At 35.1% G+C, this 27932-nt stretch overlaps 1 protein-coding gene and 1 long non-coding RNA gene across 5 annotated transcripts in view; one reads left to right on the top strand and one right to left on the bottom strand.

The window, feature by feature from the left end:
- Positions 1–27932, bottom strand: part of MICU3 (mitochondrial calcium uptake family member 3) — an 83078-nt gene that overhangs the window by 40803 nt on the left and 14343 nt on the right. For all 4 annotated transcript variants that reach the window (XM_006198031.4, XM_072950383.1, XM_072950384.1 and 1 more), the window contains exons 2-4: positions 13062–13215; positions 7519–7550; positions 608–686 (exon numbers count right to left, since the gene is read on the bottom strand). In XM_006198031.4, coding sequence (XP_006198093.2) covers positions 608–686; positions 7519–7550; positions 13062–13215 — 265 coding nt within the window. The remainder of the gene's footprint in view (positions 1–607; positions 687–7518; positions 7551–13061; positions 13216–27932) is intronic.
- Positions 620–27453, top strand: LOC140689484 (uncharacterized). Its single transcript, XR_012064487.1, has 6 exons — positions 620–698; positions 5541–5594; positions 6380–6526; positions 8264–8310; positions 17972–18089; positions 27269–27453. It is a non-coding gene; the product is annotated as an uncharacterized lncRNA (long non-coding RNA).

Genomic DNA, 27932 nt, shown 5'->3' with positions numbered 1-27932 from the left:
CTTTTTAAGATTAAAGAGATTTTATTAATTAGTACACAAAGGGCACTGTAAAAGAAAATTGCAATAAAAGCTAAGTTGATGGCAAGGACATGTATGAGTTAACAAGTTAACTTAAGATATACAGATGTGGACAATACACTAAGTTGAAACAGGTGGGTTTTGCAGTGAGTGTTTTTAAAAGAAACATGTTCAAACTGGGCAGACAAAAGATATATCCAGCAAGTTTTTCATATTGATTAAATTTAGAAAATCTGATTCCCTGGAAGTAAATGGGAAGAAGAAAAACAGACATTTGGAGATCAGTATTTTGAAAAATGCTCCCTGTGGGTAAATATAACCTATGCTTCTCAATATGGTTAAAAAAGAGGATTTTTGTAAAAAATTTTGGAAGATATGTACAATATATATAAAAAGTAAAACTAAAAACGACTCTTAATCCCACTACTGAGAAACAACCACTATTAATATTTTGGTGTTTTTCTTCTCTATGCATACACACACATATGTAATTATAAAAATATTTAAGTATGAGGAAAATATGTATGTATAAGTAGTATAAATAATATAGCGTCAATATTAAAATGCATAAATACTAAAGTTAACTTACCTCTTTCTTTAAGGTTTCGAAATAGCTTTGATGATCCTTTCCAAACTGGTGGTGTTTCTGAGAGCATTTGATTCAACTCCTATGACATAAGGTATCATAATACTGATTATTAATAGGTAAACCATTTACTTATAAAATAGACCAAAAATATTTAAATGCCTATGCAAAAAAATTCTCCACTTAGAAGACCTGAGACATGGCTATATTTATATCCTATTCTGTATCTGTGGTTCATTCAACCACAAAACCCAATATTTGCCCAGAGTCTAAATGTACAGATGAGTGATACAGATGTGATATTAAATTCAATTAGAGCTACCAAAAATTTCAGACAAATTTAATAATTGGATAAATATATGTAAGATATATTTATATATGTATACAAATAAAATAATCTAATTAAGATAAACAGTGAGTTTAAGCTCTGGAGCCAGTTAGAAAAGGATGGTTCCATGGAAGCCACTGGAAACGGCAGACTTCCTAATGTAGGTAGGATAAGACCACTAGGCTTCACACACTGTCTGTTTTCTGTAGCCCTCTTGGATTTAGGGGTTTTGTGGTAGATGAAGTAAATGGATGGAGGATTATATTGGGAAGGAATGAAGAGTATTTTAATAGTGACTCAAAGAATGATGACACCAGAGGAAGTGAAAGGATAGGGTATTGAGTTATTATGGCTACTGTTGCAATTTGTTTTTCTAATTTTAACTTAAATATTCAGTAAAGAACACAAACTTCAACTGCTTATTATTCAGCTTTTCTTTTGTTTTTTAAATCAAGCTGAGGGGAGCTATTTTGGAAAACTTGAACATTTAACTCATTGCTCAGATACTAAAATGATTTTGAATTTATTGTACATACTATGTTAAAAATAACTAAGTGAAAATTATAATTAGGTTAACAGTGGAAAAAATTATTAAAGGATTTGGTGTGACAACTTGACATAATTTGAAATTTTAAAAAATTAGTCTGCTAAGAACATACTGAAAAAAACACTTGAAACCACTTCTTTTCCAGATCTGATTCTTGCTATTCAAAGTATGGTTCCCCTATAAAAGCCCAGGCCTCATCACCTGGGAGCTTGTTGGAAATGCAGAATCTCGGATCCCATTCCAGACCTACTGAACCAGAATGGGTATTTTTAACAAGATCTCCAGGTGATTTTTATGTACTGTCAAGTTTGAACATTACTTTAGACAAATGCTTCCCAATGTAGTTGTACCTAAAAAAGCTCTATGACATTTATAAACCACCTTTTTCATTACAGAGCTGAGTTAGCAGATAAAGAAGGAATCCCTGGGATACCAAAGGCAGGAGAGGTATTTTTAGGGGATTTACAGACTCCCTGAAGTCCATCTGTGAATCTTTGCTTTCATTTCCTTCACCGTGTAATTTCTGCACTGCAGGTAACAGATGCCACCAGGCACTCAGTAGTATTTGACCGTAGGGTAGCAATGGCACAGAGGTAAGAATTCAGGTGTGATTAATGATGAGAAGCTGGGTTATTTACTGTTTAAATGACAGTAAACTCAAACATTTTTGGTAGAGTAAGAGATTAAAAAATCATTTTGAGTACAGTTCATAAACTTTAATTTATAACATCTCTATTATATAAGTATTAACTTCCCTTTCTCCATTTTAACTGTTTCCATGTATTCAATTCCATCTCTTCTACTTAAACTCAGCTAGAGACCAAAAAATCATAGCTACTTTTTATTGAGTGCCCTCTATATGCCCGGCAGTGGGCTAGTACAAACAAAACAAAACAAAACACCTCATTATGCATATTTTATTGGGTCTTAAAGAAGATAAACAACTCACCTAAGGTCACACACTAGTAAATGACTGGCCATACCCTCACTGACTCTAAGCAGTTTATTTTCATAATAATTTAATTTCTTCAGGTCTAGATCCTTCAATTGACACATTGATCTCCTTTGTCTTGTGTTAAGGGACTTTTAAATTTTATTCAAATCTGTATTTCCACTCAGGCTGCAATCTCCCCACTCCCGGTGCCTAGTGCAGTCTCTTATATGTAGCAGTGTCATATGATAAAGAATGTGACTGGCCTTTGTCCCTGGTTCCTGGGAGGAAGACTCTATATGCCTGGATCACACCCAAGTTTAGGCTAAAGAGATGACTCAGGCAGGGGTTGACCTTCAAAAAGAACAACCATGTGATTAGAGGGTTGGGGTTTTGAGCTAGCCTGACCTCTGGGGAGAGGAGTGGAGAGGGAATGAAGATTGAATTCGGTGATGTAGCCAGTGATTCAGTCCACTGTACCTATATATTGAAACCGCTAGTAAAAACTCTGGACACCAAGCTCAGTGGAGCTTTCAGGTTACTGAACACAGTGATGTGCCAGGAGGGTGACATACCCTGATCCCATGGGGAGAGGGTACAGAAGCTGTGTTTGGAACCCGCCTAGACCTTGTCCTGTGTCTCTTCATTTGGCTGGCCTTTATTTGTTCCCTTAATAATTACAAACTGAAATTCTAAGTGTAGAACATTCCTGAGTTCTATGAGTCAGTCTAACAAATTATCAAACTTGAGGGGAGTTGTGTCTGGATTTGCAGGCAGGTGGTCAGAAGTGTGGGTGACCTGGAGACCCTTGAATTGCAGCTGGCATGGGGGCAGTCTTGTTGGGGACTGGCCCTTAAATCTATGTGTCTGACACTAACTCTAGGTGGTTAGTGTCAGAATTATATTGCAGTATTACAAGCAGGTACTAAACAAATATTTGCTGGATTAAATTCATTTACTTAGAATTAGAATTGCCTTTTAAAGGATTTATACAATTTTCTTAAATGAGTACAATTTTGTCTTATTGTATAGTTTAAATATTATAGGAAAATTAGTAAGTGCAGACAATAAAAACTGATGGTAATCCAGGGATTAACCACATGAAAAGTTTTATTTAATATCTTTTTAGTCTAATTCTATACCTAGGCATATTTATATAGTATTTTTGTTGTTGTTGTTATAAATATTAAATCATTTTCTACATACTGTTTTGTAACTTACTCTTTGTATTTAATATATCGTGGGCATATTTTTCTTCCAAATACTCTTCATTTTTATTTTAATGGCTACACAGCAGTTGTCTATGTCAGCAGTTCTGAAATGTAACTCTTTATACTCTTAAAAATTATTATGGACCCAAGAGAAATACTGTTTATGTGGGTTATCTCTATCAATATTTAATGCATGTGGAGATAGAAATGATAAATTTTTAAAACACAAAAATACACAAGCATATATCCTACGAGCTCTCAGAGTGATGGTATCATCGCTCACTACGCAGCCTCTGGGAGAGTCCACCATGCACTTGTGAGAATGAGGGTAATAAAACAAGTATCTCTCAGTATTAGTAACAAAACAGTTTGACCTCATGGACTCCTGAAAGGTCTTTGCACTTTCAGAACAGTCTGTTCATATTATACTGCAATATGCTGTTTTGCTCAACCTTATGTTTTCTAGGTCTATTCCTGTTGATACACTCTGGTACACTTAAATGTATTTATTCGTTTTGGCTCTGTATTACTGCATTTGCCGTTGATACGCTTATTTCACAATTGTTTAGTAATTTCTCTACTGATTGACATTTACATTGGTTCTAATTTTTTTTTTCTGTCACAATTGATGCTGCAGGAAACACATTCAGGACTCCTATTATAGACACATGAATGTTTCTCTGTATCCATATCTAGAAGAAGAATTTTTTTTAACATTTTTTATTGATTTATAATCATTTTACAATGTTGTGTCAAATTCCAGTGTTCAGCACAATTTTTCAGTCATTCATGGACATATACACACTCATCATCACATTTTTTTCTCTGTGAGCTATCACAACATTTTGTGTATATTTCCCTGTGCTATACAGTGTAATCTTGTCTATCTATTCTACAATTTTGAAATCCCAGTCTATCCCTTCCCACCCTCCACCCCCCTGGTAACCACAAGTCTGTATTCTCTGTCTGTGAGTCTATTTCTGTCCTGTATTTATGCTTTGTTTTTGTTTGTTTGTTTGTTTTTGTTTTTGTTTTTTAGATTTCACATATGAGCGATCTCATATGGTATTTTTCTTGCTCTTTCTGGCTTACTTCACTTAGAATGACATTCTCCAGGAGCATCCATGTTGCTGCAAATGGCGTTATGTTGTCGGTTTTTATGGCTGAGTAGTATTCCATTGTATAAATATACCACATCTTCTTTATCCAGTCACCTGTTGATGGACATTTAGGCTGTTTCCATGTTTTGGCTATTGTAAATAGTGCTGCTATGAACATTGGGGTGCAGGTGTCATCCTGGAGTAGATTTCCTTCTGGATACAAGCCCAGGAGTGGGATTCCTGGGTCATATGGTAAGTCTATTCCTAGTCTTTTGAGGAATCTCCACACTGTTTTCCATAGTGGCTGCACCATAGAAGAAGAATTTTTGATATGCATTTCAACCTTATTAGATTTTGTAAAATTTGTCTCAAAAGTAAATACACCAACTTACATTCTCACCTGATTCCTTCTTTTCCTTGTCCTTGCTAGTTCTTGGTATTGTTAGATCTCTAGAAGCTGACAATCTGACGGCTGTGAAACAGTCTCATATCTTTGGTTTAATTTGCATATCCCTGATGCCTACTGAGGCTGAGCTCCCTTATATATATATATAGGCCGTTGTGGCAGTGTATGCCTATTTTTTTTCTTATCAAGCTGGTTATCTTTTTTATTTACAAGACACTCAACTTTCTGTTAATACGTTGCAAATATATTCTCCTGTTATACATCTTTTAACATTGTTGACACTGTCTTTTGGTGTGCCAAACTCTTTAATATTTAATTTAGTAAATTTTGCCAATAATTTCCTTTGAATTTTGCTCTATGTGTCTTGTCTAAAAAAACCTCTCATGACCCTCATTTTGCTTCTAATATTTCAGAATTTTTGTCAAAAATAAGAAAATCCAGCTGAAAATTTGCTTTTGTACATAATGGTGAGTTTGAGATCGAATTTTATTTGCCTCTGTGTTGGAAAGACTGTTGTTCTAATACCTGAAGGTCAGTTCTTTCTCCAGTGATTTATAGATCTTCCCATATAGGCTGTATCTATTTTTGGACTCTATTACTATGATCTCATTTTTAAAATTCTTGCAATGATATAATGTTAATTATTATAGCTCTATTATTAATCTTAATATGACATAAGCCCAATTGTTCTCATCCAAGTGTTTCTGGTTCCCCTCGACCCCTCCTTACTTTTCAGAGTTGTTCCGAAAATGTCGGGCCCTTACTCTTCCAGATGAATTATCTATGAACATGATATATTTCTCTGTTTACTCATATCTTAAAAATATAATATCTTACAAATCTTCTGTTAAACACACAAAGTGTCTAATAGTTTTTATTGCTACTGTGAAAGTGGCTTATTTGATAGTACAGTTTCTAATTGCTATTGCTGGTACAGAAACATTAACTTTAGCTCACTGATCTTACATCTAGCAGCAACCCCGCTAAATTTTTAAATTTGAATAAATTTGAAATCTATGTATTTTTACATTTTTCTCTCAATCATATTATTTGATACTGTTCCAATCCTTAGAAACTCTTTTTTCCCTTGTCGTATTACGTGTTATAGGCCGAACTGTGTTTGCCTCAAATTCACATTAAAGTCATAACTCTCAGACTGTATTTGGAGACAGGGCCTTTAAAGAGATAATTAAGGTTATTAAATGAGGTCATTATGGTGGTCCTAATTCAATATGACTGGTGTCCTTTTAAGAAGAGATTAGGACACAGACGTGCACAGAGTAAAGACAAGACAAGATGATGGATAGAGAAGACAGACATCTACAAACTAAGGACAGAGATCTCAGAAGAAACCAACCCTGCCAGCACCTTGATATTGGACTTCCCAGCCTCCAGAACTGTAAGAAAATAACTTTCTGGTGTTAAGCTCCCAGTCTGTGGTTCTTGTTATGGCAGCCCTAGCAAATTAATGCACTACATCAGTCCATACTATAGTAGAACAGTGAGCAGTAGTTGTAATAGCAGACATATTTGCATTACACCTAATTTTAAAGAGAATTTCTCCAAAGTTTCACAAGTAAACATGATGTTTGCTGTAGGCCTTTGGAGGATTCTCCTTTTAACTGGTTAAGGACGGTCCCTATATTGCTATGCTATAATACTGTTTCATCATTTTATATTGAAGTTTATCATACATATAAAAATGCAAAAGGAATTTATATAAAATTGCCCCAGCTTTAGGCTTTATATAAATAGAATTATATCTTACATTTTTATGAACTGCTTACTTTGTCATTATGTTTCTGAGATTCATCTAATTAAAGCATTACTGTAATTCATTTTTCACTGTTGTATAGTATTCACTGTATTTACTTGATACTGTGTTGCAGTTTTTTTTTGGCCATTGGAACAATCCATAGACATTCCTGTGAACCTCTCTTGCATAAATGAAAGAGTTTCTCTATGTATACACACTGGTGTGAAATTACTGGATCACAGGGCATAGTCAAATTTAACTTTATCAGGTACATCTACATGCACTGTTGTAGAATTTAAACCCAGGAGTAGAACTGCTAGGTATAGGGCACATGTATCTTTAATTTTAGTAGATACAGCCAAACTGTTTTCCAAAGTGGGTCAACCAATTTATACTTCTTGCACATGAGAGTCACCACTGATTCACACCTTCACCAACCCTTGAAACTGTTCATCTTTTCATTTTCTGACTGACCGTCTGGGAGGTAAAAAAATGCACTTTCATGTGTGATTTAATTTGCAGAAAAAATTATATGCATGTATATATCACATAAATAAATTAAATAAATAAATAAATAAATATAAAAGTAGTGTGCATGTATAGTGTGCATATGTATACTAAGAGCTTTAACTTACCTGCTTGGAAAGTGACTTCCATGTTTTAGCAACTATAATAAACAAACATAAAAAAATTAGATACTAAATATTTCATGTAACATATATCAAAATTCAGTAACCATTTATAATCACAATTCATAACACTGAATTTTGTATCTAAAAGGCAAAATTTTTTTAAACTTCAAGATCTGGATCTATGTATGTTATATATTATGTTATGTATTTGTTTCATGTACTATAAACCACTTATAATAAATAATATCAGTGGAATAGAAAACATATTTTCCATAATCATTATCTTACTTTGGGGATTTCTGGATTTATAAAGTAAGTTAACTTACTCTATGTTCAATATCCAATTGGGCTTAAAACACAAATAATGATATTCATTAAATACACTGGAATATAAAATATTGACATAGAGAAATTATAATTTTAAGGTGTTACCCATGATCTCTGCTGTATTAGCTATACTAATTAGAGATATTAGTATCTCTGATTATAACTCAAAGGTCAGGTCTCTCTAGGGGAAAGGGAAAGGATAGGGGCAAAGAGAAAAAGAGACAAAGAGAACAGGTAATGTGACAGAGAGACTCTTGGCCTGTTTTCCATTCTTTTTCCCTAAGAAGGTTATAGTTGAATAAAATACCTGAGATAACTTTCTTTTTCTGATTCCTCCTCACATGCTTGAAGACCTCAAACACTATAAATTTTACAGTATTGGAATAAATGCATAGTCAGTATTGCTGCTTCCTTTGCTCAGGTTTGAACACTGTGAATATCGAATGCCTGCCAGAGAATTATCTCCAGGTTTGTATGTGATTCAGTCCTACAATACAACTGTGTTAGGAACTGGTGAACTATTTCAGCTACATTACAATAATGACAACCAATAATTTTTCTACATGGCAATGTGGCTATTTCTGTATAATTAACCATAGTTAATGTAAATAATATCAAATTCAAGATTGTAAGATAGGCAGTTTTTGCTAAATAACTTCTCTTTTTTAAGCAGTATAATAAGTCATTTTAAGATCAAAAGGGAATAAATATGTTATAAAATTAAGCAAACTGATTTTTATGAAGATAGTTTTCTTCTCTGTGTAGCAACAACATTCTTTCTTGAACCCAAGATAGTTCATATGCAAATGTGTAATCAAGGGATTAAAAACACAGGTCTATAAGGTAGAATTCAGCATTTAACCTTAATCATAATATTGTATGCATTCGTTTCATAGGCATCTTCCTTTCCATAATGAACACAACAATGTATATAATATTTATTATTCTGTTGCTTTTGAAATATAGCAGTAAGAAAAGAAGAAAAATAAATGATACAAAAGTACACTCATATGATCTTATGCAATGTTCAGGAGCTATTTATCAAAAGGGGAAGTTAGACACACTCTTGAGTTTTGTAGGGTTTATGAGATTTCCAGGGTCAGTTATTCACAAAAGACATATTCATTCTGCCGGATATGTCACCATGTTCAGTATTATTGGCTTTTTTTTATAAAGACTAAAGAGCCATTAAGATTGTTCTTCAAAGGATTTTCTGATTTTCTAAATTCTTTATTTCACATGAAATTACTGCATATATAAATATAACTTAGGTGAAGAGAGATTTCATTCTTTGGGACATAAATTATTTCTTAAGCTATAGGTTGATGTTCATTATATTTTTAATACTTTTATATATGTCTAAAGTTTTTAACAATACATTTTTAAAAACTTAAAATAATACTTGAAGCTACATGAAAATAATTACTTATTTTAGTTCTAGAAAGAAATTCTCCCTTAGGTTCTACTTAAGTGGGTAAAAAAGGAAATTTTCTTGATTTACACAAAGTTGCAGTCAACAATCAGATATCCCAATTAACATTTATTTGAACTATAATTATTACGCAAATGTTTAAATAACATACCATTATTCCTGTTGATTCCATAAAATTATGTTAAAGATTTAAAAAAAAATAATAGCTATGCACTCTAGTGATAATGATGATGATGACAATGACAGCTAGCAACATTTATTAAGTGCTTACCGCATGTCAGGTATTACACTAAACACAACTGATATCATTCAATCCTTAAAAAAAAACCTCATGAGGCTTATTATTTTTAAATGAATAATTGAATGCCAAGGTCTAAACATGTTGTCTAACTTCAATATGTTTTGATATGTATATGATTTAATATTCAGTCTACGAAGCATATTTTCTATTTTAAGGCAGATATTTCTTTTTAAAACCTTACACTTTAAAAAAAGTTTTTATAAGTATCTTGATCTTTAGTGATGATTCTTAATTATGTCTTACAAGTGCTGGTTAGAAATTCAGTAATGTTAATTTGTGGTTGTTAAATATCTTGTGTTAATTTTTTATAATGGAAACCAGTTTTTTTCCTGCAAGTGATGCTTTTGGAATAGCTATCAAAAGAATCACCACTAAAGTCATTTCTAAGAAGCAAAAATCCAGCAGCAGACTTCCAGTGAATATATTATAAAGAAAAAATTCAACAAGACAATGAATTGAAGATTTTCAGAGTATGAAGTTTTAAATCATTAGGTGCCACTTAAAGAATAACTTCTCAAATATGTTTAACAAAAATGATAGAATTTAGTGCAAAAATACCATTTGATATTCCAAGATATATATGAATCATTTTTATTAAATCTATACTAACAATAATATAAAAATCCACTTTGTGCAAAATCAACTACACAAAAATGTATGGAACACATATATATCTACTTATATATAATGATCTTTTCTATGTACAAACAAAGTCTCTATACTCAGGAAACTTACTGTATTATAGAAGGACAAAAAAACACACAAAAACAACCAATTCCAAGGCTTTATGGTTATCTGGCACATGGTAATTAAGTACTCAATAAATATTTCACGAAGGAAGGAAAGAGGGAAGGAGGAAAGGGACATCAAAGGAACATAGAGAACAGCCCTTACTATAGCCTTCAAATTCCTCAAAAAAAGAGCCCTACTTAAATTCTAGCCTTTTGTATCATGACTGTCACCTTTATCCTCATATCATACTGCCTCCTTAGACAATCCCATCCATATACATTGTATTAATTAACAACCATGTGCAGGTGAGTCCCAAATACATACTTCCTACCAGTCCTCTCCCCTGATCTCAATGGATACAATCAACGGATCAAAAATTAATTCATTAAAAGCTAATTTGTGAAGTACCAATTTGCCAAATTAATGAAGATTTAATTTCTGAACTTTTATAAATTTTTCTTTCACCACCTAGTTATCTTTTTTGTTGCTGTTGAGAATGCTTAAGATAGATTTCCTTAGCAAATTTCAGTTTTATATAATACAGTATTATCAACTAACAGTCACCATTCTATACTTTAGATCTCGAGGATTTATTTTAAGGTTTGGTTTTGCCATAACTCTGTCTCTGAAGAAAAAATGGCTATAATTGTTCTGAGCTAAGTTAAGGCATTCATTTGACAGTTTCAAGCAGATTAGCAAACGACTAATTATTTGGGACCTTGATTTTCAATGAACTGAAATGAATGATTAAGAGCTAGATCCTACTGCCTCTTTGATATCTCCTCTTTTACAAATCTACATCATGTCTGAAACTGATGTTGTGATTTTCCCCTTCAAACCTGGTCCCTACTGTCAGCCATCCAGCTAAGCCAGCCTGAAATCCTCGGTACTCTTTACTCCATCATCACCATTGCCACCATCATTAGGAGCTTTCCCGAAGCCTGGACAAGAGTCTCCTCTCTAATCTGCTCACGGCCACTCTGGCCCTCTGCAGTCTATCTCTACCCTGAAAGATCTTTCAAAACACAACCTAATCATGGTATGCTCCTGTTGAAAACAAGACAACAGGCCCAACATGGAATCACTTATGCTAAGCCCCACGTCATCAAATTGAGACCTAATTACAGTGTCAACTCTCCCAAATGTGGAATCTTAAAAAAGTCAATAAGGAATTGTCTCATCACCACCAGTCAGGTAATCTGCCTGACAGACCCCAGCCATCCCCTAAAGGCAAGTAATCTCACAGCAACCAACCCGCTTTTTTGCCTAATATAACTTTCTTGTTCTTGCTGCTTTCTGCGTATTAAAAAAATTTTCATTTTGTACAGCTACCCAGAGCTCATTTCTATCTGCTAAACTGGATGCTGCTAAAGTCACAAATTGTTGAATAGAGCCAGTAAGATCTTTAAAATTCTTCTGAATCTTAAGCCACTACCATGATTTTCCATTACTTTTGGGATAAAAACAAAAATGTTTAATAATCAGCCTGCAGACTCTGAATGATTTGCCCCACCCCACATACCCGTATTCCACACACTGTATTCCTCCTTGCTCTCTGCACTTAGAGCCACCCAGCTCTTTCTTCACTCAAATATATCACATCCCTTCTTGTCATGGCACCTCAGGACATGTTGTTTCTTCTGCTGAAATTTTCCACTCCCAACTTCCCATTCACCTAGGTAACTCTTATTCACGAGACTCATATTCCATGTTGGTATTTATTTCCCAAAGGAAGATTTCCCTGAGCTACCTGACTTCTCAAAAATACACTCTCACAGCATCAAGAAACTGTCTTTCATGGCACTATCACAGTTATAATTTGTTATTTATTTGAAAATTTCATTGATCAGTGTTGGCTTCCTCTACTAGACTGTAAGCACCGTGAGGACAGAGGACATTTCCTTTTGTTCCCCTCACCACTGTATCTCCAGTGCCTGGTGCAGTACCTGGCATTTGACAGGTGTCTTTGAGTACATGTCATTGAATAATATGCTGTGAGATGAAATGGGAACAGTGCATTAAAGCACTTCTGCTGCCTTCCAAAGTACCATGGTTGTCTTTGGAAAAAGCACTGTGTGATTATCTATTTGAGTGGTGAACTGAACTAGTTCCTTTTTCACGGAACACAATTTTTACTTGAAAGAACAATTGAGATACAAATTATGGTTATTTAGACCTGGGTATTTGGCAAGACATTTTCCTACAAACAACACTGCAACAGACGGAACACAAAAGCAATATGAGAATCCAGCTGCCTTCCATTAAGTGAGACATTAAAGTGACTTTGCAAGAATGCACATAATACCAAAAGAAGCTTGAGAACCACTGCTCTAACACAGGGACAGGTGAGAAACAACTAACCTACAGTTACAGTGCAGGAGCCATGGCATATTCAGAAGAGATACAGGAAGAACTCTTGTCCAGGTCTAACTTCAAAGCCCATCCTCTGAGTTATTCTGTTCAGTCTGACATAAGCACTGACTTGGCAGAATATGAGCCTATTATACTGAATATCAAGACTAAGGTGTTTAGTTTAATGCACTGAGAATGAAGAAACAACCAAAATTTCTGAAAAAAGATACCAGTAGGAGTTTATAAGAAATATTTGTCTAGTGACACTGTATATCATAGTAATCTTTTGAAACATATTACTTTGTTAATTGTTTCGAAAAACTTACATGGCTCTACATTTTTATAAAGAGAGAAGTAAAAAGTCTTACAAAATTATTGAGATAACTTAAGAAATACACTTACATTTGGGCTCATCTGTTGTAACAGCCAAAATGAAGTCATATGGAGTCATGAATAACTGCCCTTCACATTCTATGGAAGCAAATAAACGAAATCGCCTTTCCCGAGATGTAGCATAGAGGTCCAAGTCTTCAGTGTCTGTTCTGCCAAGAGCAACCTGAAGTTGAGAGCAAATAAATTTGGACTGTGTGAAGGAGCACCTTCTTTTAGAAGATAAATGCTGTCGATTATGTCAACAGTGAATTAACAGAGTGAAAAAGTGTGAAAAGACTGTCTTCTGTAGAACTTAATCATATTATAAATAATTACCCATGTGAATAAAACGAATTAATGTTCAAAGGCTCCTACAATGAATATCATTAAGGTCTCGAAGACTTTAAACTGGCACTTTGAAGGAAGTGTGATTCATTTCTTCAGTTTCATTCTCAGAAAACATTAAATTTCTGAGCTAGCAGTTTCTTCAGAAGGAACACCATCACTTGCTGAATGCCTACTATGATAGGTGCTCTCTAGATAGGCTTACTTATTTAATTAGGAGTCTATTCACTGTAGTCTATTAATTTTCTAAAAGAAGAAAGTGAAACTCTGATTGGCTGTTCATGGCGACCACTAAAGAAACCATTTAATGGTAGGGCTTAGATTAGAAATTAAGTTGCAAACTCTAGATCACTATAGTCAAGTTACCACCAACAATCATTCTGAATTCTACCTAGGATTAGGATGAACAGAATTAGGAGTGCATATATATATATATATATATGGTGGGGAGGGGATCTCTTTTGTTTTTCTTAATTTCAAGATCTTTCCTTGTAGATAAGTAATTTCTCACTATTTATTTTCTCTCTGAACTATAACAAATTCTTTAATAAAACAATGTTTTACTGATTTCAAAAATTATGCATAGTTACTGGACATAATTTAGAAGACAGAATTTAAAAATTCATAGATAAAATTTTTTTGCTTTCTTTTTTGGCAAAAAATGGGAGTTATACTATACTGTTCAGTAATCTGATCCTTTTTACTTATTAATATATCAGGGCCATTTTTCCATGCCACCAAATAGTCTAGTAGACAATTTTTAATAACCATATAATATTACATAGTAAATATTTGTAGCATAACACAATTAATGAATTCCATGTGGTTGACTACTTAGGTAATTCACAGTAATTTACTATTGTAGAACAATGTTATAATGACCAGCCTTGAAAATATTCAGATACAGCTACAAATAGTTCCTTGGGATAAATTCCTAGGAGTAGACTTGATTGGTCAAACAAAACCATTTCATACATATTATCAAACTGCCTCCAAGGATTTTACAGCAATTTATATGACTATCAACAATATAAAAATTATATTTTCACCACATTTCATAAGGTTATTTTATATTAGAAAAAAATCCTTATTTAGGATAACAAACTTAATCTCTTTATTATCTCTTCATGTATATTAAGTCATAATGCAAATTGTGTACAAACTGTTAAAATTATTTAAACATCTAATATCTTGAGAAGTCCTACTAAAACAAACCATAAGAACTTTCAGTAAGGAAACTACATTTTGTATTTCTAAGTTACACCTTATTATATGAAAAGCCAGGCAAAATGAGTCAGTTTTTTCCCACTATTTTGAAGACTAAGACTTTTCAAAACATTACACAAGTAGTCAAATAAAAAATTAAAAAGAAAGTTTTTAATAGCATAGATAACAGGGAGAACACATAGTCTCCACCCTTAGGGAGTAGACAATTATCTATGTTGGAGAAGCAGAACACTAGTTGGAGAGACAAAAGGTACAAACATGGAAAAGGAAATGAGTCAAGTTAGAGTAAACAGAAGAAAAGAACAACAGACTGAGGTTAATAAGAAAGCTTCAGGAAGAAGAAAATATGAATTTTAATGTCAGGAAGAAATATGAGCATTCTAGGTTGACATGGCATATTTGAAAGATCATCTTCCTGGAACAGAAGATTTGCATTCATGGAAAAGGACAGGTAAACTGATAGCAGTCTCTGAATGCAAGACTAAAGCACTGGAATTTAATCTGACAGCAAACAAATGGCCTCAGGAGATTCTTAAGTGGAGTAATGACACAAAGAAAATGGTGCTTTAGAAAGATAAAGCAACCTGGTACCAGAGATAAGCCAGCTCAGCAGTGTATTAATAACAATACTCAGGTAATCCATTTGTACTGGGAAGTTACTTTGGCTCTACCATGGGTAGGAGACACTCAGTCACTCAATGTCAATAATCGGCAATAATCTCCTTGAATACTCAGGAATCAATCTAGCATGTTTTTTTTTTTTAATCTATCATCTTAAATCCCCTTCCACACGTATATTCCACGGGTTTCTTCTTCCTCTCAGGACAGGGAGAACAATCTTGTCTGTGACCACAGTTTACTTTTCTGCTTTCTTCTTGCTAAGCCATTTCCTTGGGTTTAGGTGGCCCCAAACAATCATGACTCAACTCCACTGAATCTCCTGGAGGACCACTCAATGTGGAGCTGTTTTTGCACCACAATCTGAAGTCATGCCTCGGTTTTACATCCTGAACCACAATTTTTGCCTGTATTTCCTGTGACCTAATACACACTTGATCTGTGACTTCTGCCTCTACCCTGGTGCTGCCATTACTGCTCATGAGGTGCCTGTGTTTTCTCATCAAAGCTTCACCCTTTAAGCACAGTCTGTCATTTGTCCCAGTTTGTGCCGAACCTGCTTGACCACTGCAGCTGGGAATCTGATCCACTTTCTATGAGCTAATGCTGACAACTCCTCCTTCTCCTTAACTTCAACTAACAACCGATTAACAAAGCCTGTTGTTCTTGAATTTCTCACACCCACCCACTGCTACTACCTTTGTTTAGCACTCACTACTTTCCTAAAATTTTATAGTAATGGCCAATGGTTTTTTGCCTCTAATCCATCCTATACTGAGAGAAGGTAAGAAGAAACAGGCAGAACTGTGGGACAATTTATATTCTTTAACCACCCAAGTAAGGGTATCAGAAGAAATCTGAGTTAAAGGTTTTCATTAAAACTCCACTGTATATATGAGTTCTACCTCTCGTTGCTTTAGCAAAAGCACCTATCATTTTTGATGATGGCGTTTGGTACCCACTTGTCTATTTATCACCTTAAAAGGTGCGAGGAGGAGTGTGGGAATAGTTTGTGTCCCAGACAAAAAATATATATATATATATATTCTAAAAAAGAAGAATATGATTTATGTATAAAAGAGATAACCAGAGCCTGGGAGCCTAAAAGGGCTTCCTGCCTCTGTAGTCGTGTTGCTTCCTTCATAGCCTCTGCTCAATTTAGTGTAATAAATCACATAGTGTAATAATACACGTTGGCACGGCTCACATGAACCAAAGACTGGCAGAAAGTAAAAAACAATTTTCCCATGATATCACAGTAAGCTGGCCTAACCCTAAAGCACATTACTTATCATCACCTGGGAGGGGTGGGCTCTTCTGGCAGCAGAATGGGATGGAATGGAGAGCAAAAGAGAAATCAACACTTGGGTCAGTTTTTATATTTTCTATTCCCTTCCACTCTGATTTGTCTCTTCTTACTCAAATATCATACTGCTTTAATTGCTATAGCTTTTTATTATGTTTTTGACATACTAGGTAAAGCAAGACTCCATCTTATTGTCAATCTTTAAAAATATTTGTGGTGATTGATATGTAATTTTCTCTTCTAAGTGAACTTTGAAATCAATTGTACAATTCTGTTTTAAAAATCCCACTGATATTTTGTTTGGGAAGACACTGAATTCTGGTGTAATTTAGGACCCCTTGATTTTTCCCAACTGGAAACAAGGATGTCTATTTATTCAGGTCTTCAACTATGTCTTTCAGTAAAGTTTTACAGTTTTCTCATATTAGTTTTAAATATTTTTGGTAGATTTACTCATTCATTTCATAGTTTCTGTGTAATTGTGAATGGAACCTTTTATTCCTATTACATTTTCCATTGGTTATTTCTGATGAATGGGAAAGCTACTGATTCTAGTATATTTGCTCTGTATCCAACTAAACTTATTACAGTCCTTCATTAATCTTAATAACTTTGTTCTTGGATTTTCTAAGTAGATAATCACAAGTTTTTTCAAAATAGTGACAGTTGTAGCTCTTACTTTTTAATATTTATACTTCATTTTCATTGTCTTGATTACTAAAGGTTTAAATTTCTGAAAATGATGTTGAATAGTATGAGTAACATTAAGCATTCCTGTCTTGTTCCATGGTTTGAAGAGAATACTTTTAATGAACTGCCATTAAATGCAATGTTTGCTATTGGTTTTGACAATTATCTCCTACCTTAAATCAGGAATGGGTGTTTACCTAGTCTCCTTTGTTCACTGGAAATAAATGAGTTTAGAGTTCGAATGGCCTTTGGAAATCATTTGGTCCTCTTGTTTCTTTACCCTTCTACCAGAATAACAACATAAATATGGTCCCCAAACAAAAATTAAAATGTGTTGGGCAAGTAAAAGCATAAACAGAAACCCCCAAATCAAAACTCAGACAATATTGGACAAAACTATATTATTTACATTATCTTTTAACTATTTTTAGCTTCAAAGATGAATATTTAACATCAACTAATAAGCTAATGTGAATTCACTGTCATTCAGCAGACACTTGGTGTGTGCCTACTATATACAAATGAATTAATTATAGAATAGTCAATTGAAAGATTACTTACTTTATCTAAAACTGTCTTAGGAACAAATATTGGTTTAATCACACCTAACGACTTTCAAACCTTTCAGTAGTCTACATGCTTTTTTCTCTGTAGTTTACGAAGAGACTACTTTCTTAATGAATGCTCTAATGTCACAGATGAAGAATAATTTTTTTTTACTGTGGCGTAGTTCTAACCATGTTAAACTTTACAGTGTTTTGGAGGTTGACAAGGAGCAGCGAGCGATCCATAAAGTTCAGCTGAGGACACCCGACCTGACCTACTAGAATCTCTGAGGAAAGGGACAACTTCAAGCCAGTAGATCACTAAAGGTCAGAAGGAATTCAGACCTTTAAAAGATTCAGCTTTGCTTTTGAACTTTCCAAAGTTTAAAAAAGTCTAAACCGTCTGAAATTTGAATATCACTATGATGAACATTCAGAACAAGAACCAATTCATAAAGGTGGAAAATGATACTCAAACTGGTTTACTAATCCTCTTGGCAATGACAGTGATCTTGTATCATGTTAATGTTCTGAGCCTTTTAAAAAACAAATACAGCCATTTCCCTCGAGCACAGTGGCATGAATCTGTGGGTATAATCCTTAAATTACAAGGAGCAGGTCAAGTATACCTGTATCCACAAGCCAATCTACTTTATTTTAATACCTTTTTTGCTTATCTAATCTATCTTTTAAAAGTTAACTTCTAAAACCTAAAATTAACCTAAACATCTTTCATTAATAAGTAGTTTCTGTAAATGATATTTTTTGTATTACAATTGCCAATACAGTTAAAACTCATCAGTAAGCATAACGTAACTAACCTGAAAATTAACCTGAAAGCAAAAAACTCTACTTATATACCTTTAGCTGTTATAACATTAATTGCTAAAATGAAAATCTTTTTTATGAATCCAATATTATGTATCTAAAAAATAAGCCTTTCAAAAGTGGTAAAGTATAACTTGTGAACTGCACAGAAGAGGCTGACAGGAGTTATACATGTTGATTTAAAAAATTCCTAATTTCTATAGGATGACAGTCAAATTAAAAAACACGTATTTGGGAAGTCGAAGAAGTGACAGCCTCTAAATTGTTAAGAAATATTAAAGAGAAAAGCTGTAGACTTATAATGGCTACAAGGAGAAACAGTCTCTAAGAGGCTGGAGGGTAACAGAAGTACAGGTGGAGCTGAAGACTGGCTAGCTCAGCTTCTAAGAAGAATCTCTTTAAACATAACACAAATTTTCACGTTCCATCTTTTCTGCAGATGTCTCTTTAAAATGAGCTATAAGATGAAATCCTTTCTCTCCATGTACTCCTGCCTTTGTTTTGTTTGTTTGTTTGTTTTTAGCTTTTGTAATTATCAGCAGACCCACTGAGGAAGCTCTTAAATGCAGGACCACGGAAACTATTTTTGTTGGGTAATAAGAAGCATGTCAAAGCATGGAGTATAGCTTACTAATTATCGATCTTAAAAATCTGCTCTAATTAAAATTTCTTAAGCCATTGAATGCAATTAATATTATTTGCACCTTGAATTCATGGTTTTCCTGGTTTTTATAAGAACTAGAGTCTTTACTATGAGAACACTGGTACTGAAATAGTGTCACTGATTTCCTCCTTCTCTAACCATCTGAAGTTGAACTAAGTACTCTTTGTGGTTGCTTAACATTAGTCTCTGGAACCAATTCTGTCCCTAGCTGGAGGTATCCAAAGACTTTAAGGCCAGGGATTTGGATGGTAGTGTCTGTCTTGTTCTGGGACCAGGAACTGAGCTCCTGATTTGATTCCAATCATCGGAATCCATTCTTTATTTCCCAGTTTCAGTACCTGAGTTGCTACCTGTCCATCTGTGACAGAGATCTTCTCCTAATACTTCAGTAGCTCCCTGGAACTACAGTGCATTTATTTGACCTCCCTACTCCAGTGCTAGGTGTTAAGCTGCTACTTATCAGGTCTCCTTGATGCTTCATTCTAGACTCCATCTGCTATAGAGATCTGCTAGTTATCATCAAATTCAATGGTTGTCTACAGCTAGAACTTCATGAAACCAACTAAGTTAACCCTAACCAAAGTCTAGTCCTAACCTGTTGATAAAAACAATTTCACTCTGTGCCTAGGATGAGCTCTGGGAACTGTAATGGTCTCTGAGCAATGGCCAACTCTAGCAATATTTCAGATCAACTTCCATTTCCTGCTTAGCTTTTTACTTTCTCTGGAGGTAATCCTTGATATCTTTGCAGCTATTGCCAAGGAGATAATCTTTGCTCCATATCAAATGGTCAATGCGATTTTTTTACTCAGACTCTTAGGAAAGCGATCTGCAAGAAAACTTCTGCTGCCACACTCTCTCCACTGTAGAAGATGCTACTCCAAATCAATCCTAATCAGTCACATCCCTTATAGTAACGTACCTTAACTTTGACATCACACCTTCTCAGAGTCAACCCTGTACCTTGGATAAATTCTAGTTATTTCCTTTATATATCCCTATTCTATCACTTGCTTTTCTATCACAACCCTATTCACACTGGGTTGCATGCATTTACCTGTTTACATTTCTGTTTCTGCCATTTAACCATGAATTTGCTGAGAGGGCAGTATTTATTACTTTTATAAGAATTTAACCAGTGATTAACAGAATGCCTGGCATATGTAAGAGGCTTGGTAAATGTGTGAATTAATGAATGCTTATGGATGAAAAGATAATTGACAACTGAGTAATAAAAAGGCAAAGGGCTACTGAGTGTAGGTCAGGTGGCAATGAAGGACAACCGGAAGAGAGGCCTCGCTAGGAACTTAGACTGAGGTAATAAAAGAGAATCTAAAGCTTTAGCGAGGCCAGGCACAGAAGAGGTATAAATCACTTCTGCTCACATTCAGTTACAGAGAACTTAGGTCTCACATGGCCAAACCTAGGTGCAAGAGATAACAGAAAACGAAGAACTGTGTAGCCACAATCCTAACGATTATGGGGGAAGAGAAGAGATTATGGTCAACAGCTTGCAGTCTCTGTCACAACAACTTAGGGTGACATCAAGGACCATAGAATATGAAGGACTAGGGAGAAATACGTTAGAATTATATATATGAAACAGACTCATGGACATAGAATACAAACTTGTGGTTGCCAAGGGGGCAGGGGGTGGGAAGGGACAGACTGGGATTTCAAAATGTAGAATAGATAAACAAGATTATACTGTATAGCACAGGGAAATATATACAAGATCTTGTGGTAGCTCACAGCGAAAAATGTGAGAATGAATATATGCATGTTCATGTATAACTGAAAAATCGTGCTGTGCACTGGAATTTGACACAACATTGTAAAATGACTATTACTCAATAAAAAATGTTTAAAAAAAAGATATATTTGAGGATCATAAAAAAAAGAATTACATACATGTTTAACAAAGACTTGGAGAGATTCACTTCTAAAACAAACGGCATCTGTAAGATTAAAAGCCTCATGGGAGGTAACACTTCTAAATAAACTTCACCAATTTTTCAGGAAATACTAAACTGCTGTGATTCACTTAGGCTGATAGTTTCACACATTTTATCCTCTGAGTACTGTATCTTTCTTTCCAACGTCTTAGACACAGCCACTGTTGGCTTGAAATTTTATGCTGTTTGTACTTGTACTCTCTCTAGCTTTGTTTTTCCAAATTTGGCAAAATGCTGCTGTAACTCCTGACCTGTTCACAAAACACTGCAGTAAGATTAAGAAAACATGGGATCTGGTCCTTCATCTTAAATGTTGAGTGATATTGAGTGTAAACAGATGTTTTCTGCTTCACCTCCACAAACTTACCCACTTATCTAGGGGAGGTGGAACAGTCATTACTGTCCTATAGTTTAATTTAGAAAAACTGAATCGAACCATTTACACGTAAAAAGATCATGGTCTTCAAATTTTTGCTCTATTACTATACAACTTAGCTATTCTTAAACTAAATTTGGTGACAGATTGTTATCCTCAAAATAGCTAATTAAAATAACTAAAAACTCAAAATTCTAAGTAATAGAAACAAAATATAAAATTACCTGAAAATTAATATACATATATACAAACTTAAGTTTTAAATTCCAACAAGTTCATTTCTTTCATTAATAAAGTACAATCACTCTGAAAATAAAGCATTATCAAACTTCAAAATAATGAAACTAATAGCACGTGTGATTTTGACAAACATAATCTATTACATGTAATACAATTCTGATTTCTTGGCTTCAGGTGGGTATAGTCTAACTAGATAAGTTAATTTTTTCTATAGTACTATTTTTCACCAGATAGGAAAATATAGATATTGTAATTAAAGATAAGGTATCACTGTAATATTTTTAGACGTCGCAAATTTGGTTGAGAAAATGGAATTTTTCATATCAAAAAGATCTTGCAAAACTGCTATTGAAAATCTATCCAGAATGGATCTCAGAGGTGGCATATAAATTAACTCATTTGTAAGCATAAGCTGTCACAGCAGAAAAATGAAATGACAGAAATCTAGTGGTAGAAGACTTTAAATTTGCCTTTCACTTCTCTGCTTTTAGGAAATTACATTTTACACCTTCTAGGGAATTTTTTTGGGGGAATTGCTTAACAGTATTTTCAATATTGCTAAAAACATTTAGGGAATCTTTCTAGCTTTAGAAAACTATTTTTTCTGTTTTACTGAGAAATAAAAAAACACTCTTCATTCTAGTTCTTTAATCACAGTTTTGTTACTTACAAAAATGGAATATATACATGTATATATACATGGAAATAAAAATTTCAAACACACCTATAAAATAACATACATAACTTAGTCATAAAAATAAGTAATGGTCATTTTCAGGGAACTCTGTGAATCTTCTAAGTCATGTTGACATAAGTAAGATGAGTGGTTTTAAGAAGTGGTAGAAATGATAAAAGTTACATTTTAAAATTACCTCATCTTTCCAAAAGAAATAAAAATATTATATCAATGCAATTATCTTCTCTGGAATTTCCAAACTCAGACCTTTGCAACTAGTACTTAGATGTTACTTCTTAAGGTAGTGAAACCAGGGCCTCAGGCAACAGAATACATCATTATCCTCCTTATGAACAACAGAAGGCAAAGGTTCACTGCCAAGGCACAGTCTCATGTTACTTCAGGTCAGCAATTCAAAAATTTACTCCATGGTGGGGTCTGGTTTTCCCAGGAAGGCAAGATTAAATGCCAGATAGAGGATTCACTAGTTGACAATTAGAGAAACCGATGCCTACAAGCTGATAGTACACTAAAAAGGTAACTTGAAACAATTATATCAATTATCTGATCACCACATAATGCATTACCTTTTAGCAGCTGAGAAATAGAGACACGAGAATAACGAAAAGAAGGAGGAAAAATAAAAACCATTTGTATTCACCAAAATTATTTAGATTAGTCATCCTTATTAGCTTCTTGTGAAAACACTTTTTATTAAATCAAATCAATACTAGTTTTTAAAAGTAAAGAATGATTAAAAAATGTATTTGATTTCATGCAGGAAGTTGAACATTCGGTATTAGGCCCTACCTGATATTGGCAACTGTACCAACATTTTTATAAAACAATAAAGAGCAAGTATTGTTTGAATATAGTTCTTTACTTCATATTTTTGGGCAAGAATCTAATGAGCTGTCCATGACATTCTATTCACATCTATTTTTATTCTAGCTAAAAAGATGTTCATGGAAGTATTACACTTGGCTTTCTCATTTGACTTCAGGCTTATTTAAAAGCTCTAAGAAGATAAAACGGGTAATGTTTTCTCTGCTTGTTGGGTGGTCGAAAGGTTAAACATCAAATTCTCAGTGTGGGAAAATCCCAAAGTCCTCTAGGTGAAACGTTTTGATGCTTAGTACATGCATCTATATGGAAATACACACAGCTGAAGACCAGCCAATAAGCATTTCCCTCGCTTAGGTCAAATAGGAAAAAAAAGTAACTGACCACTTATTTTAAAGTCTCCATTTGAATTGTTCTATTACTTTACATTATAAGGCTCTCTACAAGTTTACAAAGTATTTTCACATGTATCATCTCATTATCTGATATGAAGATAAGTGAAAGCATCTCTCTAAGGAGGCAGTAATTAGTGGTTTAATTTGTACATATCATCTCTTCTTGCCTATTCAAGGGCTCTCTGGCAATAACCTCCCTTGACCTTCCTACCTCACTCTTTTCCTCTCTTCTGCTACTTCCCTTCAGCACACACACACTTCTCCCATCTTGGGAAGCTTCCTGTCCCACTCTTCCAATGAGCCACCTTCGCCCCTCCCTGCCACTTCTCTCCTGCTCTTCCCAGCAAGGCTAGTGGAGAAGGCTGCCTGCACTTCCTGTCTTTGGTTTCCTCTGCTTCAGCAGTTCTCCCCTCTGCCACTCCACTCACACTGCTTGTCAAGGTCACTGGTGCCCTCCGTGCTGCTAAATCCAGAGGTCAATTCTCAGTTTTCATCTTGCAGCATCTAACATAGTTAAGAACTCTCTTTTCCTTGAAATAATTTTTCTTGATGTCCAAGACCACACTTTCCTATTTCCCTCCTATCCCCCCGGCAGTTCCTTCCTGGTACTTTTGCTAGGATGGCCCTAGAGTCAGTTCTCGGACCTTTTCTCTTTTTTGAATCTACAGTTACTCCCTTAATAATCTCATCTGTCCTTTACATATTAAAAATATACTGACATATCCAAATTTATATCTCTAACTTTCCGCAAGAATACAAATCTCACAGAGGTGGGAATTTTTGTGTAGGTAGTATGCTTCTGATTCCCCAGTGCCTAGAAGAGTTTCAGGCTTGTAGCAACCTCTCAAATATTTGCTGAATGAATGAGTGAATGTAGATGCAAAACTTACTCTAACTGTTAAATAATGATCCCCTTAAAAATGAAAGCATAATAGTAAAAAAAATAATAATTATCTGGTACTAACAATGTAGCTGACTTCAGAAAATGTAGGGTAGGAAAAGTGATATGGTAAAACATGTCCAGCGATGTGTCTTTTGTAGAATAGGGAATTTTCTGATACTGATTTATATTGTTGAGTCTCAGATGTATATATTAAAAATGTATATATATACTGTTAAATTTATATGTTAACTACTTGAAGACTAGAAATAGGATATTAAGGAAGAGAAATGATAATGAAAAAAAGGACCAGTCTAATGTCAGGTGATAAAGAAAAACAAATAACACACGCTCACATAATACAGCAAAAATGAATGCAAACATGTCCATTAACACAGTAAGTATGACTGGGTTAGACTCCTTCATTAAAAATGAGCAACTCTCATACTGTGTTTTTTAAAAAGCTATAAATGTTCCTTACAAGAGTCAGAGTCAAACATTACTCAGAATGTTTGAAAATACATGGAATTAAGAACCAAAAGCATTATATGGGACAAAGAAAAATTCACCAAGAAGATATTACACACACGAACAAAATAGCTTAAAATTCTATGACGGAAAAACTGTTAAAAGAATGTAACTTGATAAACTCACAATCATGGCTGAGATGTCAGCACTTGTCTACTAGAAATGGATAGGTCAAGTGGAAAAACCAAGTAAGAAAAAGGATCTGAGTAATAAAACAAATAAAGTTATTTTTAAAAAAGCAAACAGAACATATATCAGCTCAATTTTACAGAAGAGTTAGCTTAGTCTAGAGTCTAGAGAGGACTTTATCAGGGCTACACAAACCGCAAATGAGTCTGGGACCAGAACTCAGGCGTCATGACACCCCATTCAGAGTTCTTCCACATTAGACAGCTTGGTATAATGAGATGAAAGTGCATGGGTTTCATAATTCTTCAGGCCTATGCTCAAATGCTAGCTTCAACACTTCCTAATCAGGTAAACTTGGGAAAAGTCATCTCTGAACTTTAGCATTTTCACTGTAATGTGGACAAATAAATACTAACTCCGCAAACTGAAAACATTAAATGAAAACTGAACGATAACACTTCCTTCTCCCCTGCCCAACAGAATCAGTTTATGAAGTGTGTATTCTGTTACATCAGCAGGGTCCAGAAACAGTGTTTGGAAGCTCAGCTCCACAGATAAAATTTGGTAGCTCAGTACCTCCACGTTGGAGGTTCTCTAAATATGTCCGTGGTGACAAAACTATTCCCGTTGCCTGGCATTTCCTCATGGCTCCCGTATGTGCTACTACCTTTCTCCCAGTCTTCATGGCTCAGCTCCAAACATCTAGACTATACAATATGTGGTATTCTATTTATTTCTTGAGAGTGATGGCTAACCCTTAATGACAAAATCTCTAGCTCTGCACTAAGCCACTGTCTTGTAGGCCTGGATGCATATCACTCCAAAATAGCTTTTCTAGATTACAACTGAAAGAAAGAAACACAACACACCATTAATAGTTTGGACTATTTTCCCCTAAATGAATCACCTTGAACTTACTTGTAATAAGCTAGTAAGTAATGACAACTGTTTTAGTTAGCTGGGGCTACCACAACAAAGCACCACAGACTGGATGGCTTAAGTGACAACATTAATTTTCTCACAGTTCTGGAATCTAGAAGCCTAAGATCAAGGTGCCAGCAGGGTCAGTTTCTGGTGCGAGCTCTCTTTCTGGCTTGCAGATTGCCAGGTTCTTTCTATGTCCTCGCATGACCTTTCCTCAGTGTGTGGGCACAGAAAGAAAGAGGGCAAGCTCTCTGCTGTCTCTTCTGATAAGAACACTAATCCTACCAGGTCAGGATCCCACCCTTACGACCTCATTTAACCCGAATTACTTCCTTGGAAGCCTCACTGGGGCTTAGGGCTTCAGTGTAGGAGTTCTGGGGAGACACAAAACATTCAGTCCAGAACACCAACCATAGAGTGACCCATCTGCCATTTTTCTCTACTTACTTACAGAGGGCTTTAAAATGTTCTGGCAAGTCATCCCCCTCAAGGTGGCATTTCACTCTCTGGAAGAACTTGACTATTTGGAGATTTCACTATGTACCCTTGTACCCTTTTGGATCATTTGTGAACAGCCAAACAAAAAGCATTAAATAAGATCAGTCTTAGATTCCTTGACCTACCTGTACCCCCGTGCAGAGGGCTTCTGCTTGCTAGTCACAACTTGACATTCCCTGCCCGCCAACTAGCACTGGCTTGCTGCACCTGAGCTGGCGGCAGGGCGGGGTGTCTGGCAGGCCAGTTCCGGCCCCTGGTTCCCGGTCTGCCAACACTGGCCCAATGACACCCCAGCAGGAGGCTTCCAGGTTGCCAGTCCGAGCTGGTGTGCCGGCAACTTGGAAAAGCTCTAGCTGTTCCAACGAAGCTGAATCCCAACCCAAGGAGGCAGCTGCCCTTCCCACTTCGCTCCTTCCAAGGGTTCGCTCTCTCAGCCCTAGGGTATTCCTTTTAATGTGAATTCCTTCTTGGTAGCTAATCCCCTGTAAATAGTTAACAATTCTTTTCATTAAGCTTTATCTGTTCAAATTACCATATGGTTCCTGTCTTGTGACTGGCCCCTGACTGAAGGAACAGGCTGAAGATCCGCAGTGCTGCCTGAGGAACAAGCAGAACAGAGGCCCAGCAGAGTCAGAGAGAAGCCTCTTTGCCCGCAGGGTCCCTGCCACCATCTTCTGGCGAAGAAGAAATGTGAGCAATTTCCAGCAGCAGCAGCACTGACAGGGCAATGCAAGGCAGACTGGGAGCTGAAGCAATGATCTGACAAGTGGCCCAGTAACTTTGCTGTTATCCATACACAAAGTCCCTATTTAGCTACAATTAAAAAAAAAATAGCTAACATATACAAGACCTTCCTATGTGTCTGGCCATTTTAAGCCCTCTTAATAATCCTGTAACGTAGGTACTACTACTGTCTCTACAAATGAGGAAAATGAGGCATGCAAAATTATTTAGCTTTGACAAGGCTCTTCAGTGAAGGAGCTGGGATTCCAATCTAGGGATTCTGACTCTACAGACCACACTCTTAACCATAGTGCTATATTAACCATTGTTTCTAGGATAAAAACAAGTTTGAAAAAGTAAAGAGAAACTCTATTAAAAGCCAGTGTTCTTCAACACGGCTATTAAAAAAGATAGCACACTTCGTAAGTTTTTATCTCTGAAAAAGATGGGAAACAAATATTTCAAAATGGTAACAATTATTAATTCTGAGGGGTGGTATATGAGTCTCTAT

Source organism: Vicugna pacos, chromosome 26, assembly GCF_048564905.1.
Source record: "Vicugna pacos chromosome 26, VicPac4, whole genome shotgun sequence".
NCBI lineage: Eukaryota > Metazoa > Chordata > Mammalia > Artiodactyla > Camelidae > Vicugna > Vicugna pacos.
This window is presented reverse-complemented; position numbering and strand designations above follow the sequence as displayed.